General features: G+C 36.6%; 1 protein-coding gene across 11 annotated transcripts in view; it reads right to left on the bottom strand.

The window, feature by feature from the left end:
• The window catches only part of FANCD2 (FA complementation group D2), a 57,455-nt gene that overhangs the window by 36,623 nt on the left and 5,005 nt on the right, over nt 1–15,827 (bottom strand). For 9 of the 11 annotated variants that reach the window (XR_012011590.1, XM_072785167.1, XM_072785161.1 and 6 more), the window contains exons 6-16: nt 15,543–15,603; nt 14,565–14,617; nt 11,614–11,692; nt 10,303–10,427; nt 8,695–8,782; nt 8,060–8,164; nt 7,348–7,448; nt 6,847–6,955; nt 6,579–6,614; nt 3,143–3,286; nt 931–1,065 (exon numbers count right to left, since the gene is read on the bottom strand). Coding sequence is in view for 10 of the 11 variants with exons in the window: in XM_072785167.1 (XP_072641268.1) it covers nt 931–1,065; nt 3,143–3,286; nt 6,579–6,614; nt 6,847–6,955; nt 7,348–7,448; nt 8,060–8,164; nt 8,695–8,782; nt 10,303–10,427; nt 11,614–11,692; nt 14,565–14,617; nt 15,543–15,603 (1,036 nt within the window). In the remaining variant the exon portion in view is untranslated. Of the gene's footprint in view, nt 1–930; nt 1,066–3,142; nt 3,287–3,308; nt 5,317–5,375; nt 5,702–6,578; nt 6,615–6,846; nt 6,956–7,347; nt 7,449–8,059; nt 8,165–8,694; nt 8,783–10,302; nt 10,428–11,613; nt 11,693–14,564; nt 14,618–15,542; nt 15,604–15,827 lie in introns of those variants that run through there. The other 2 variants (XM_072785170.1, XM_072785169.1) reach the window with 2 other exon arrangements.

Below are 15,827 nucleotides of genomic sequence, written 5' to 3' on the forward strand. Positions count from 1 at the left end.
TTTCAGCCATGCTTTTCCTTTTTGTAAAATTTTTTATTTAAATTCAATTTGCCAACATAGGGCAGCCCAGGTGGCTCCCCGGTTTAGCACCTGCCTTCAGCCCAGGTCTTGATCCTGGAGACCTGGGAACGAGTCCCACATCAGGCTCCCTGCATGGAGCCTACTTCTCCCTCTGCCTGTGTCTCTGTCTGTCTCTCTCTGTGTCTCTCATGAATAAATAAATAAAATCTTTAAAAAGAAAAAAAAAAAAAAGTTTGCAACATATAGTATAACACCCAGTGCTCATCCCACCAAGTGCCTTTCCTTAGTGCCCGTCACCCAGTTATCCCAGGTGGGAACATGCCTTCCCTTCCGCGACCCTTTGTTTGTTTCCCAGAGTTAGGAGTCTCTCGTGGTTTGTCTTCCTAATTTTTCCCCACTCAGTTTCTCTCCTTTCCCTTATAATCTCTTTCACTATTTCTTATATTTCACACATGATTGAAATCATATGATTGTCCTTCTCCAATTGACTTATTTCACTCAGCATATAATACCCTCCAGTTCCATCCACATCGAAGCAAATGCTATTTGTCCTTTCCGATGGCTAATATTCCATTGTGTGTGTGTGTATACATATATACATATATATATATATATATGTATATATACCACATCTTCTTTACCCCCATGGTTTATTTAAATAGACTGGATGTGGACCTTCATTTTAAATTCAGGGAATTTTAGAGCTCAAAACGCAGTGTTAGATCCTCCAATCCAGTCTCCTCATTTTACTTAGACTAAGAATAGAACTAAGTTTTCCCAACTTTCAGTTCAGAGTTCTTTTTGCTTAAATGCCTTCCAGTCAACAAGAAATAAACATATAATATGCAAGTCACTTGGAATTTCATTTCTTCCTGTTCCCTCCCTTCCAAAATAAATATTTCAACATACCTGCTGACAGTAAGTGTCAAAAAATTTAAATGAGTATTTGTATAGGAGACTGCCAAACAAAATGATACTCTGGTCTAGGGAGTGCAACAAACTCTGAGCCAGTGATAGAATGGATGGACAAATATCCTTAAGGACCTTGATGGGGAAAAGAGAAGAGAAAATAAAGCTGTGTGAGGAAATTAGTTATTACAGAACCAAGACTTGCTAATAGCCCTTTTAGGATGTCAGAGTTCTTCTCACCAACTCTCGTTTTAACTTAAGGAAACTTAAATCTTTGTTTTACTCAAAATTACCCTTCATAATTCTGAGTTTTTTCTCAGGATCAGTGGGATTTGATGTATGGATAAGAAGTGACCAGGAAGCTGAAAGAACTTATAAATTATAAGCCTGGTAGCATCCTTCCTATCTACCCAATTGGGACTAGAATCCAGATCTTCTAAATCCCAATTTCCTCACTCAATCATACTGCCTTCCCGGGGATATTTGAAATCAATCTATAAAGTTCAAAACTAGTTAAATTGATTTCTCTTTAGATCAAAAAGAGAACTGATTATGTCTAAGCAATAAGGCAGAAGATGGACATTAATGGACTCAAAGTAAATAACCAGTTTAAAGTCTAGCTTCTTTACTGATACCATCACAATAAAGAAAATCTTAAATCCTGAATTGGGTATAATGCTTTGCTTAGGAAAATTCAATACAAAATTATATATGGGGTGCCTGGGTGGCACAGTTGGTTAGGTGTCTGACTCCTGGGTTTTGGCTCTGGTCGTGATCTCAGGGTTGTGAGGTCGAGCCCATCAGGCTCCACACTCAGTACAATCTGCTTGATTTCTCTCTCCCTCTACCCCTCCCCTCTCTCTAAAATAAGTGAATCTTTAAAAAAAAATTATATATGGTTTCTGCCTTCTGGAAAATTATAGCCCAAAACACATATCATTGCCAGAAATAAGCACAGAAAGGATTATAAGATAAAATAATACAAACATTAAATTCATTCCTAAATATAAAACCTTAAGACCCAACTGTATATTTTCATTGGCTCCTAAGCCAAGCCCCCTAAACCACTGGTTATCCAGTTTCCTAAGAAGGTACATGCTGTTAATAATCTGAAAATTCACCGGGAAACACCATTCCTAGTTTATACAACTCTAATTTAAATGGTTTACATTTCAACAGAAATAATCACCCAAGAGTCACAGTACTGAATGAGCAAATACGGATGGTTTAATAGATGCATAATTATGTTTCTATTTGCATTCTTCTGGTCCTTTTATGCTCAGGGTTTTTAAAAACTGCTTAGAACAGGATAAAGAAAAAAAAAGAACAGGATAAAGAAGGCAAGTTTATCAAAGCTGCAAATCACAAAGAGCTAGATAATGCAAAGTTAAGATTTCAAAATCTCAATGCACTTGAACAATGGGCTGAAACTAAGAAGAAAAAAATCTTTATATGGGAGCTGTAAAGCCTTCCATTTTAAGTTAAAAATCAAGTTATTTAAGTACGTAATTAGAAGACCTGAACTAAAAACATTTCCTATAAAAAATAATTTGGGGCTTGAGTTTAATCAGTTCAACATCAACAAATTTTGTCACCTTTCATCTAAGAAGAGGAGACACCAATCTTAGGTTGGTTTTATTAACATCATAATGTCTCAGTCAAGAAATAATCCTGTTATGAAGTATATTGAGCTTTTCGAAAATCAATATCCAGCACAGGTGGTATTGTTAAGAATCCCACACTAGGTAAGAAAGGTTAAAAATAACTTCTCTAGGGGCCTCCTGGGTGGCTTAGTGGTTGAGCGTCTGCCTTTGGCTTGGGGCGTGATCCTGGGGTCCTGGGATCCACTACTGCAATGGGCTCCATGCAGGGAGCCTGCTTCTCTTTCTGCCTATGTCTCTGCCTCTCTCTCTCTGACTCTCGTGAATAAATAAATAAAATCTGGGGATCCCTGGGTGGCTCAGCGGTTTAGAGCCTGCCTTCCACCCAGGGCATGATCCTGGAGTCCCAGGATCGAGTCCCACATCAGGCTCCCTGCATGGAGCCTACCTCTCTCTGTCACTCTCATGAATGAATGAATGAATGAATGAATGAATGAATAAATAAATAAATAAATAAGTAAATAAATAAGTAAATAAATAAAATCTTTCCAAATAAAAAATGACTTCTCTATAACTTTCAGACTAATGTTGTCTGACTCTCTGATACTTACCAAGTAATGAATATAGAATGTACTCTGTAGAAGCTCTTCTTGAAAGCAGCCTGATCGAATCTTATTTCTTAGCACTCTCTCAATGTACTTCTTTGTCTGAGTGTTTGTGCTATAGATGATGAGAAGCATTGCCAAGTCAAAAGTCTATTGTTAATAAATATGACAAAAGAGAAATAGTTTAATAAATCAGTACATTTATTTCCATGAAATAGCAGCTCACAACTTTTTCCCATGAAAACACAGTAAGAGTGATCCTCATTTGCTCAACATACTCCCATGGCAGTATCTACATTTTTTTCTTTTTCAGAAAACCCACAAATGTTTACCAGAAATAAAGTGCTACACCTATTAACCACTGGTATCTCTTATGAAAACATTGGAATATAAGTTGAAGTGATGTTATTACAGAAATAACTTTGAATATCCTCACATTTATTAAAGAAAAAACACTGGCCAACCTCAGTATATATTCCTATTCATTATTAGGAAAACTACTTTCTGAAAAGTTGGAGAGACTGTAAATGTGTTCAATATGAAAAAAATTGATAGTCATTTTCAGATTATACAGCCTCTAAAAAGAATAAGCTAGACTATATATACATGTATTAATATATACATATTTTTAAAAGATTTTATTCATTTGACAGAGAGAGAGAGAGTGCACGCATGCGTGAGCTGGGGGAGTGGCAGGCAGAGGGAGAGGGAGAAGCAGACTCCCCACTAAGCAGGGAGCCTGATGTACGGCTCAATCCCAGGACCCTGAAATCATGACCTGAGCCGAAGGCAGATGCATTACCATCTGAGCCACTCAGGTGCCCCAACTAGATTATATTTTTTGACATTCATGACATCGTGAAGTTAAAAAAAAGCAACCTGCAAGACAATAATAATAGTAAGATTTTATTTTTGTAAAAATATACAAACATAAATATGTGTAAGTATAAGAGAAAGCATGCCTGCATTAATACACACATACAGCTTATATACGAATAGGAAAAAATCTAGAACAATCATCCATGAAGAATGGAACAGAGAGCAAAGGGAAACTTTAACGTTTTTAGACTCCTTGTGGAATTTTTTTTCTCCCCAATTAGCTTGTATCAACTATGTTTAAAAAAAAAAAAAGTTTAAAAAAGTCAACCAGGACAAAAAAAAAATTATTCAGAACTAATACAATTCAAGAGCAAACACTAAACAATCAAATTAAAACATGGATCAAGTACTTTTTAAATTTTTCTTATTTTAAAAGAGCAAGCATGATGAGTTGGGTGGGGGGAGGAGAGAGAATCATAAGCAGACTCTATGCCCAGGGCAGACCCTGATGTGGGGCTCAATCTCAAGACCTTGAGATCATGACCTGAGCCAAAATCAAGAGACAGCTGCTTAACTGACTGAGCCACCAGGTGTCCCTGGGCCGAGGATCTAAACAGAAATTTTCTTAAAAACATACTAACAGACAACTGATACATGAAAAGATGCTAATTATCAAGGAAATACAAATCACAACCACAATGAGATCTCATCTCACACTTGTCAGAATGGCAATCATTAAAAAGACAAGAGACATGGGATACCTAGGTGGCTCAATGGTTGAGCATCTGCCTTCGTTTGGCTCAGGGCGTGATCCTGGGGCCTGGGGATCGAGTCCTGAATCAGACTCCCTGTGAGGAACCTGCTTCTTCCTCTGCCTGTCTCTGCCTCTCTCTCTGTCTCTCATGAATAAATAAACTCTTAAAAAAAAAAGAAAAAAGAAAAAAAGACAAGAGACAAGTGCTGGTCAGGATGTAGAGAAAGGGAATTGGTGCAGCCACTATTGAAAACAGTACGGAGGTTCCTCAAAAAATTAAAAATAGAAATATCCACATCTGGATATTTATTTAAAAAAATACTAATTCAAAAAAAAATAAAATAAAAATACTAATTCAACAAAAACATTGCACTCCTATGATCCCTGCACATTATTTATAATAGCCAAGACATGGAGGCAACCTAAGTGAAAAGAAAAAGTAGTAAGTACACAGATACACAAACACACACATTGGAATATTATTCAGCCATAAAAGAATCAAATCTTGCCATTTGCAACAATATGGACAGATCTTGAGGACATTCTGGTAAGTGAAATAAGTCAGACAGAAGGACAATTACCTTATAATCTCACTTACATGTGCAATCTAAAAAGTAAATAAATAAATAAATAACAAAATAAAATATACACAAAACTGAATTCATTGATAGAACAGATTGGTGGTTGCTAGAGGCAGGGGGAAGGGGGCAAACGGGAGGGGCACCTGGCTGGCTCAACTGGCAGAGCATGCAATTCTTATTCTTGGTTATAACTTCGAGCCCAACATTGTGTGTAGAGATTACTTAAAAATAAAATATTTTTTTTAAAAAGGTGCAGGGAATCAAAAGGTACAAATTTCCAGTTATAAAATACATAATGGGGTGCCTGGGTAACTCAGTCTATTAAGTGTCTGACTTCTGATTTTGGCACAGGTCATGATCTCAGGGATGTGAGTTCAATCTCTGCACTGAGCTCCACACTGGGCATGGAGACTAAAAAAAAAAAAGAAAAGAAAAAGAACATAAAAACAATGCAGAAGCATACAAAATGTTTATGACAAAATGTCAAAAGAAAAAAATCAGAATACACAATTATATTTATAATTAAAATATGTAAAAACAGGTAAAATAGGTATATAGGTGACCAAAGGTCATACAAAAATTTAAAAAATTGTTAGGTTATTCTGATCCATCCTCTACAAAAAATCGAGGTTTTCATTGCTTTATTCAATACCATAAATGCTTTTAAAATAGTCACCCAACAATTTGGATAATCTAACAAAACCCGAAAACAAAACAGATTCCAAATAAGAAAAGTCCTTAATGGTAACCAATTAGTACATAAGAAACTCAGTCATCTGGTTTCTTCACAGAAGAAAAAATTTCCATAATTAAGACAGATTTGGTACCACTGCCTTGACAGTGAATGGATGGAATATTTGGTTCACTCTAGTCAAGTTGACATGGGCAAAGGAAAGTAAAACATGGAATGCCATTATCTTGACAATTCCATTTGGTGGAAGGAAGAGTAATCAGACAGATACAGGGACCTGACTCATTCCCCAAGTGACTCCTGTCTTCATCTATGGGAACTTTACTTCTTGGGACTGCAACTCGCTGTGCTTGTTTGGAATGTTAATATTTCCCCTTACCGATAGCTTGGGTTTATTTTATTGCCAAAATGAGTAGGAAAGACCATCTGGCAAGTCATCCCCTCAGATCATCTTCCCCAGACAGCTAACGTTTATTAGAGCAGCTACAGAAGGCACAGAAGGGATGACTAGAGAAAGTAAGAGAAAAGAAGGAAAGCTAGCCGATATAATTAATTTTAAGTCTGCATTACTTAAAATGTATACTACATTTACATTACCTTGTGTTCAGACACTGAGGCAGTGCTTTCAATTGCCTAAAAAAACAAGGGTCACAAAAATATTACAACAACTAAGTAGAACACATTTCACCTTATTCAGCATGCCGTTCTCTTGAGAACCGATCTGCCCATGTGGCAACCATCATCTATCATTTCTACTTGACTGACTTTTAATACTTTTGTATCCACCCACCTTTACTTACATATCCTGTCACCAGTTGCCGCTTACTTCTTCCTTAATGTTCAAAGTCAAAAAGACCTCACTCACCTTAATCCAGGCTTCTGAAATGATTTTCTCATATCTAACAGCTGACTTTATTACATCGAAAAGAAGAATCACACAGTCCTGACCGCTGTTTTCTTGATTTCCTGAAGAACTACAAGTAGCAGAGGGAGAAAAAAAATCATTCTTCCACCTACCAAAGAGGAACCTATAAAATCTGGATTCCCGTTTACTAGTCAAGTGTCTGTCCCAAGGCACAACTTCATGTGTAAACTGCCTAATAAACCTATACTATTATCTACCTCGGATTGATCTGAATAGCCAGGAGACTACATCCAACCTGCCCATGTATATACATACACACACATTACATGTACCACATGCATATGATTTGAAAATGTACAGTAGTACATGCAAACAATATTATTACCATTATTTATAGTGGCAAATATTAAGATCTACTGTCCTGGCTTCAGGATAAATGTCAGAAAACTTTCCTTGCCTATGTGAGAAAAAGGGTGGAAACTGTTGATGACATTATTATACCTTTGTCGTCCTTTATTTTTCAACTTGCTTTGGGAAGCCTGCAACCGTGATGGCAAAATACAATGCTGCAGATCCAACTTCTCCCGAAGTTCAGAAATTACCTGTGGAAAATAAATATTAAGCTATGTGTTCTGCTCATTCATAGTGCATATGCAAAGTCCATTCTTTCAATAGAATCATAACAATCTCCTGAAAGATTAAGAAGAATCACTAAATGTTAGACAAGGCATTTTTTTTTTTAAGATTTTATTTTTAAATAATCTCTACACCCAACATGGGGCTCAAACTCACAACTCTGAGATCAGGAGTCACATGCTCTACTGACTGAGCTAGCCAAGTGCCCCTAGACAAGGCATTTTAAAAAGGAGAGTTGATGAAAATAGCTAATGCAAGGATAGTACGTCAAGCCCTTCAAAATTCCAGAATTCCTTGAAGTTTTACACTGAAATAGCAAATATAACGTATAGTAGCTTATATAACAATAAATCTGGCTAGTTCCATTCTATCCCCTGAATACTATTTGGATTAATCAACATTATCAACTAGTTTGGGGACAGAGAAGAGAAATTAGAAACCATGAATTTAAATAATGTATCTTCATCTAGGTAAGTCTCTTTTCCATTACTGATTTTCACAAGGGCACCACTGCTACATTCTGCATTCCTAAGGATCTAGAGCACCCTACTAGTGTTGTTGAGAAATAAAACGGTACCTCAAGTGCATCTGTGGCTGTTACAGAATGAAGAATGAACTTGATTATCACAGGTAAATCATCCAATTTGACAGATAACAGCTTACTCATCACCAATTGGCGGACCTAAACATAAAAAGCACAAAAACCTTAAATATTTTTATGTTAATACCTCAACCCCGTTAGGTAAATTAGAAAACTTACTTCTCTCATTTTTCTCACTTGTAATTTAGGAAGAAAAACAATTTGTTTTATTTTTATTTTATTCCAAACTACAAGTTTTCAATGGTTAATGCCACAGTTTCTTCAAAAACAGACAGGTGATAAATGTAAAAGTGTTATCATCTTACAATTTAGAGCCTGAATTTTCCACTGGCTGGAGGAAGACACGTAAAATTGTTATTCCTATGAAGAGCAGTGTGTAAATATTATGCAAGATAGAGATATCCACTAAAACTTACTGGCTTGAAACAGAGCAGCAAATCCATCATACTATGGCATATGAAGTTCATCAAAAAGGGAAAAAGAGATGAAATGACATTCAATATTGTTTCAAAATTAAACTTTTATATGCAACTGCTTCAAAGCAATGGCTGACATTGGATCTGGGAGGTAAGAAAGCTAGCTCTGTTTCTGGAGAGGAGAATCCTTCCTACCTGAGTCAGGAGCTTCGGGTCAAGTCGGAGGCTGGAAAGGACATCCAGGATAGGGACAGTGAGTAGAGTATTCTCCATTAAAAGCTCACTGTGAATGATGGAAAAAGAGAAAAGCTGTGCAACTTTTAACAGAGCTGGGCAGATAATTACTTGGAAAATCACTCAGAGTACAGGAAGAAAGGACATACTCAGTTCCCACTGAATTTTTTTATAGTATATTTCATTCAAAATTGTTTTGATAAAAAAAAAAAAATACATGCTCAGGGCGCCTGGGTGGCTCACTTGGCATCTGGGTGCCATCTGATTTGGGCTCTGGTCATGATCCCAGGGTCCTGGGATGGAGCCCAGTGGCAGGCTCCCCGCTCAGCAGGAAGTCAGCTTCTCCCTTTCCCTTTACCCCTCCCTCAGCTGCTGACTCTCTCAAATAAATAAATAAAATCTTTAAAAAAAAAAAAATACATGTTCATTATAGAAAAATCAAACAACAGAGTAGAAAGAAGAAGCCCTTCCTCACCATCTCCACTACCCAGAGGTAACCAATACTGAGTTGGGCACATATCTTTCCTGAGAAAAGGAAAAAGAAAACCTACAACAATTACAATGAACTATGAGAAGTATGACAGATGTACATGAAGGGCATTACAGGAGCACAGAGTAGAGAAAAGTGATGGTTTCAAAGAAAAGGCTATGCAAAAGTACAAGCTGGAATTAAGCAGGCAAAGTAGATGGTACAGTACTGCAAGTACAGTGCTATACCCAGAGGGAGCATCCTGCCCAAAACCACAAAAGCAAGAAATCATCGGACATTTTTAGGGGTATCTTTGCAGACAACTAAAGAAAAGGAAGTACTACAAACTGAATTTTTAAAACTATTTTGAAGATAAGAAATTGCATTAAGGGATCCCTGGGTGGCGCAGTGGTTTAGCGCCTGCCTTTGGCCCAGGGCGCGATCCTGGAGACCCGGGATCGAATCCCACGTCGGGCTCCCGGTGCATGGAGCCTGCTTCTCCCTCTGCCTGTGTCTCTGCCTCTCTCTCTCTCTCTCTCTCTCTCTCTGTGACTATCATAAATAAATAAAAATTAAAAAAAAAAAAATTAAAAAAAAATTGCATTAAAACAAAAATCCCATTAAGGAGGGATACCGCTCTCTTTTCTTTAATTACTGTCTTACCAATTACTATTTTTCACATTAATGATAGTAAGCAATGTTTTTAGCAATGGGTCTGATGGGTACATCGGAATGAATCATTTAGGGACCAAAGAATGTAGAGGACTGATAAGCTCTACAAATGATTTATATATGCAGTCACAACCGAGGACTCCCTGGGTGGAAGAAATGCTAACGAAACAATTGGATTACATTTAGGTGTCCAAAGACCAAATTTATATGCCTAATCCTAACCCAGACTTCATATTCATGTCTAGTATACTGTGTAAAAAAAAGTAGATGGGTCTACTCAAAAATATGCTCATTATTACAAAAATAAGTCAAATCCCATACCTAGTCATGGAAGATAGATACTATCCTCTTTTATATAAATAGGAATACATTACCACTACCATTTTCATTCTGCAGTGTTAAGGCCTCCAGAGTGGGAACTTACCCACCTGAGTTCCTTCCCTACATCAGCATGCTGGGAATCCCCTAGAATCTCTGGTAGGCTGGTGACAAAGTCATGCTGCAGGTACAGTGGAGCAATACTGATCAGCTGCATGATCTTGGTGGTGAGATCCTATAGTGGAGGAGACCATTAGAATTGTTGCACATTACCCAGAGAAAAACATCCTCCTCACAAAACATAGACCTGGAATTATTTTATGTACAATATGCATTCAGACTCAAAGCCTAAATTCAGATGTAAATGAACCAGAAATTGTCACACATGGGATGGTAAACAGAAAACAAGTACAGTGAATGGTATATTATCTAATGAGTCTGTTATATACTTCATTTAATCTTCACGACTCTATGGAGTCTGTGTGACAGTTCCTTTTTTTTTTTTTTTAAGTAGACTCCACACTCAACATGGGGCTTAAACTCACAACCCTGAGATCAAGAGTCACATGCTCCACTGACAGCTCAGCAACCAGACAATTCCCATCTTTAAAATATGAGGATATGCGTTGTCCAAGGATACACAGTAAGTACAATACAATAAATAAATAATACAAAACTCCAGTCCACAGGAGATTCCAAAACTCATGTTCTTCCTAATAAAGATTAAGGCTTGAAATGCCTGACAAAAATTAAAAAAATAATTTAAAGAACTCTGAAGAGAAATACACCTCACACAGCTCAAAATTGATTCAATTTTACCAAAATGCTTAATAACAAATCACATAATTCCTAAAACTTTTCTCATATGTAATCAAATTAAGCATTTGCAGCATGGTAGTTTGGTCTGGAATCTCAATGCTCTTGAGAAATAAAACATAGTCATCTCTGTACTTTGGAAAGCTACTTAATTTCTTTCCAAATATTTATTTAATAGATATCTAGTCATAATTAGAAAAACTTATTTTTTTGAGAAATTTAAAAGGTGAAATATCCATGATTATCAAATTATGAAACAAAAAAAAGCTAATAAATAGAAAAATGTGAATTTTCAGTTTAGAAAAGAAAAAAAAAAACCCTATAAATTCCAGAAGTTTGGTTAAGTTTATATAGAAAACAGATTCTAAATCCAAGACACAGGGCAGCCCCAGGGGCCCAGAGGTTTGGCGCCATCTTCAGCCCAGGGTGTGGTCCTGGAGACCTGGGATCAAGTCCCCCATCAGGCTCCCTGCATGGAGCCTGTTTCTCCCTCTGCCTGTGTTTCTGCCTCTCTTTCTCTGTGTCTTTCATGAATAAATAAATAAAATCTTAAAAATAAATTTAAAAAAATAAATCCAAGAGACAGAACAAGTTCCAAAGCCTACCTTGCCATCCACAATTCTGTCAAGCCATTTCAGCTGACTGATAATCAGTCTAGGTATATTAAGTCCATCACTGTTCACACTGAAATGTTAGGATAAGAAGACAGAAACTTAGCCTTTCTGACTTACACAACAGCAAGCATTAAAAGTGTAGAAACCCTTTCAGACATTCAATTAACATTTACTGAACATTTACACATTACAAGCTGCATTAGACACACAGATGATACAAGAAAAGCATGATACATGTGTTAAGATGGAAGAAGACACTAAATTGTTAAAAGTGGCTGCATCTGGGGAGGGTTTAGAAAGGTTAAGATCTGCAGAGTATTTCTTAATAACAATGCAAACAAAAGACAATAAACTTGAACAAACTGAACGAGAATATTTTTAAAAGGTAGAAAACTAATTACATCAATGTGATAAGTACCGAAAAAAATCAAGCATATACTACTTTGGAAATATAAAAGGTCAAATTAGACTATGTTCGTGAAAATACTGAAAACCATGTATAAATGAAGAAATGCTGGGGGTACCTGACTGACTCAGTCAGGTGAACATCCAACTCTTGATTTCAGCTGTCATGATCTCATAGGTCTTTTTTTTTTTAAGATTTATTTATTTATTCATGAGAGACACAGAGATAGAGAGGCAGAGACATAGGCAGAAGGAGAAGCAGGCTCTCCACAGGGAACCTGATGTAGGACTGGATCCCAGATCCCAGCATCACGCCCTGAGCCGAGGAGAGACGCTCAACCACTGAGCCACCAGGTGTCCCAATGATCTCATAGGTCTTGAGGTCAAGCCCTACATGTGGCTTCATGCTCAGAGGGGAGTCTGCTTGAATATGCTCTCCCTCTGCCCCTCCTCCCACTCAAGTGCATGCTTGCACACACACATGGGTGTGCACTCTCTCTCAAATAAATAAATCTTAAGAAAAAAAAATACTGGCTGTTATTATTTCCCCCAAATGACAGCATCTGCCTTCCTCCCAACCTCCTATGTCTAAAGTTTTAGACCACCTCCAATTTCTTTTCTTGAAAGCATTCTATCTCTGTCAAATTTAACTGCTGAAAAAGACATAAAGCATCTATGCAAGCCATCCAGGAAAAGCACAAATTTGTAAAGCTCTATCTTTAAATGTATTATTACCATATATAAGACCTAGAAAAAAACACATATTAAAAATGAGAAAGTAAAAATGACCTAGAATTCTGTCATCCAGAGAGGTCCATTATTAATATGCATATGTATCTTTATGTATGGTATGTGTATATATATATATATTTTAAAGATTTATTTTAGAGAGAGAGAGAACACATGCACAGGAGGGAGGGGGGAATGGGAAGAAGAGGAAGAGAGAAAATCCCAAGCAGACTCCAAACTGAGCATGGAGCCCGATGCAGTGCTCAATCTCACAACCCTGAGATCATGATCCAAGCCGAAATCAAGTGTCAGATGCTTAACTGACCGAGCCACCCAGGTGCCCTTGTATTTTTTTTAAATAAAATACTGGGCTAAACTGTAAATACTAATTTGTAACCCAATCTTTGATTTTTTTCCAATTAATGCAAGGTATTAAAAAGTCCTCTGTATAATTTTTAATGTCCACATAATATTCTATTGCAGGGATGTACCTCATTTACTTAACCAATCCCCTAGAGTTAAACATCTTCATTATTATTTTTTGTTAACTAGTAATTGTATTTATTACTGTTTTCATTTGGTTATTACCTTAGGATATATTAAAGACATGGTTGAACACTAAAGAGTATACAAACTCTAAGGTTTTGATAGACATGACTTACTGCCCTTCAGAATAACTTGAACCAATTGATTAGCAATGTATAAGCATGCCTGTTCATTACACTCAATAAGGAAGATCCTTTGAGAATGGAAAAAAAAGTATGTATTGTTTTAAATTTGTATATTTGATTATTAATGAAGATGAACATTGAGAAAAAAATGTTTCATGCTCTTATATTTCTTATTGTGTGTGTGAAAAAAATTTATTTTTAGATTTATAGCCAGCTGGACTCAGTTTAGATGATCCCAGTTTTGTTGGCAACATCCAAAGCATCACAGTCAGGAGCCAGTGAGGAGCCAGTCGAACATATGCTTTCTTCTCTCCATCAGGCCTGATCAAGGCGTTGACCTTGGCCACATCAATGTCATAGAGCTTCTTCACAGCCTGTTTGATCTGGTGCTTATTGGCCTTGACGTCCAAAATGAACACAAGTGTGTTGTTGTCTTCTTTTTTCTTCATGGCTGACTCAGTAGTCAGTAGGAATCTGATGGATCAAGCTTGTTTCTCCTGAGGACGCTCTTTCGAGGATATCTGGGCTGCCTTCGGAGACGGGGTCTTGGGTTGTCCGAACGTAAGTGACTAGGTGACGTGCAGATCTTTTATTTTGTAACTGTGCACGCCTTTCAACATTGCTTTTTTAGCTTTCAAAGCCTTTGCTTTGGCTTTGGAAGCGGCAGGGGCTTCCTTCTTCGCCTTCGGTGCCATGTTCGTGAATGAGATGCTCTCTTGTATTTGTGAATTGTCTATTCATGACCTCTACTGTTCTATTAGGTTGTTCATTTTTTTCCAACTTCATTGTTTTAAAGCAAATTAAAAAAAAAAAGATAGTACACGTACACTATAAAATTGAAAAGGTAAAGAACAGTATTCATAGAACATCTGATTCCAGGCAATTGACTCCTCTCCTTGGAGACAACCACTATTACCAGTTTATTGTGTACCCTTCTAAGAACATGCAGTCATATAAATAGATGAAATTTCAAAAAAAAAAAAAGACACCCCAGTAAAATTTTAGTAGTCACTTATGAATCTGGTGTCATGATCAATATGACTTTCAGAGAAAACAGTGATGCTTCAGAGTAATCTTTTCAGACAGAAATTTAACTGCACAAAGGTAATGTAAGCATTCCAGAATAATTCCACTTACTTTTCAAAAAGAAATTCTGGCAACTTTTCAAATAAGGTTTTGATAATGGCAGGCTAAAAAAAAAAGACATAAGGAGTTAGGAGATGGTCTTTAAATACACAACAGAAATACATAATTAATCACAATTTGCTCCAACAAGAGCTCTTGGAGGAAAAGCCCTGCTATAATTGAAATCCTCTTATTTTAAGAATGGCCACTTGAATGCTGCCTATATTTTGAACATAAGCTGAGACTTGTCAATGATGTCTTCTAAAATATTACAAAATGATTATGAAGGCAGTATGAAAATAATCAAATCAAAAATATTATTATGACAACTGTTAACCCATGAAATGCAGACTTAAAAGATTATCAAATAGTTTGCAAGAGAAGATTTCTCTCCAGAAGAATAAGAGGGCTCTTAAATGTAAGCTAACTAAATTATATTGAAGATTTCCAAAGAAAAAGATGGAATAAGAATATGGGAAGAATAATAATGGGAGAGAGAAAAAGAGAAAAAAATAGACAACAGGGTAAGACAAGACCTTCCATTGTATGTTTTTATAATTTGAAACATTTAAAACATGTCAGATCATTGTCTATTCAATACATTAAAAGAAAGGAGAAAAAGGGCAAAATAAAAGTTAAAAAAAAGTTAACCAGCAAATAACAACCCAAACAGGAGATGACATAGATGTGAATATGGCAGAGATATATAAGGTACTCAGAGCACAAGGAAGGAAGCCTTACAAATCAGGAATCAGAGGCTGAGGGAATAAATGAAATTTCAAAAAAATGTATTGGGCTATAATTAGCTCAGTCCAAAGCCACAGATACTGCCCTACCAGATGTATGTCAGGATTCCGGCTGTGGTTAAGTACTGCAAACCCAAACTCTCCTGTTAACTCTACTCAACTCTGTGTTCTAGGCATTTAGACTTGGACATATACCACAAATCACATCCATCAAATATTTGCAGAAAAAGTGGCACAGTCTCACCTGTAATATGTCAATTCCCAGAAGCAATTTAATGAGGCTCTTAGAGTAAGATGTGCCCATGCTGAAAAAAAAAATTTTTGTTTTCTATTTTTTCATTTTAATGTTATCTTTTTTTCATAAAATTGGCTAAATATACATATTTTTTAAAGATTTATATTTATTGATGAGAGACACAGAGAGAGGCAGAAACATAGGCAAAGGGAGAAGCAGGCTTCCTTAGGGGAACCTGATGCAGGACTCAATTCTAGGACCTCGGGACCATGAGCCAAAGGCAGACACTCAATC

This window comes from Canis lupus, chromosome 19 (genome assembly GCF_048164855.1).
Source record: "Canis lupus baileyi chromosome 19, mCanLup2.hap1, whole genome shotgun sequence".
Lineage (NCBI taxonomy): Eukaryota > Metazoa > Chordata > Mammalia > Carnivora > Canidae > Canis > Canis lupus.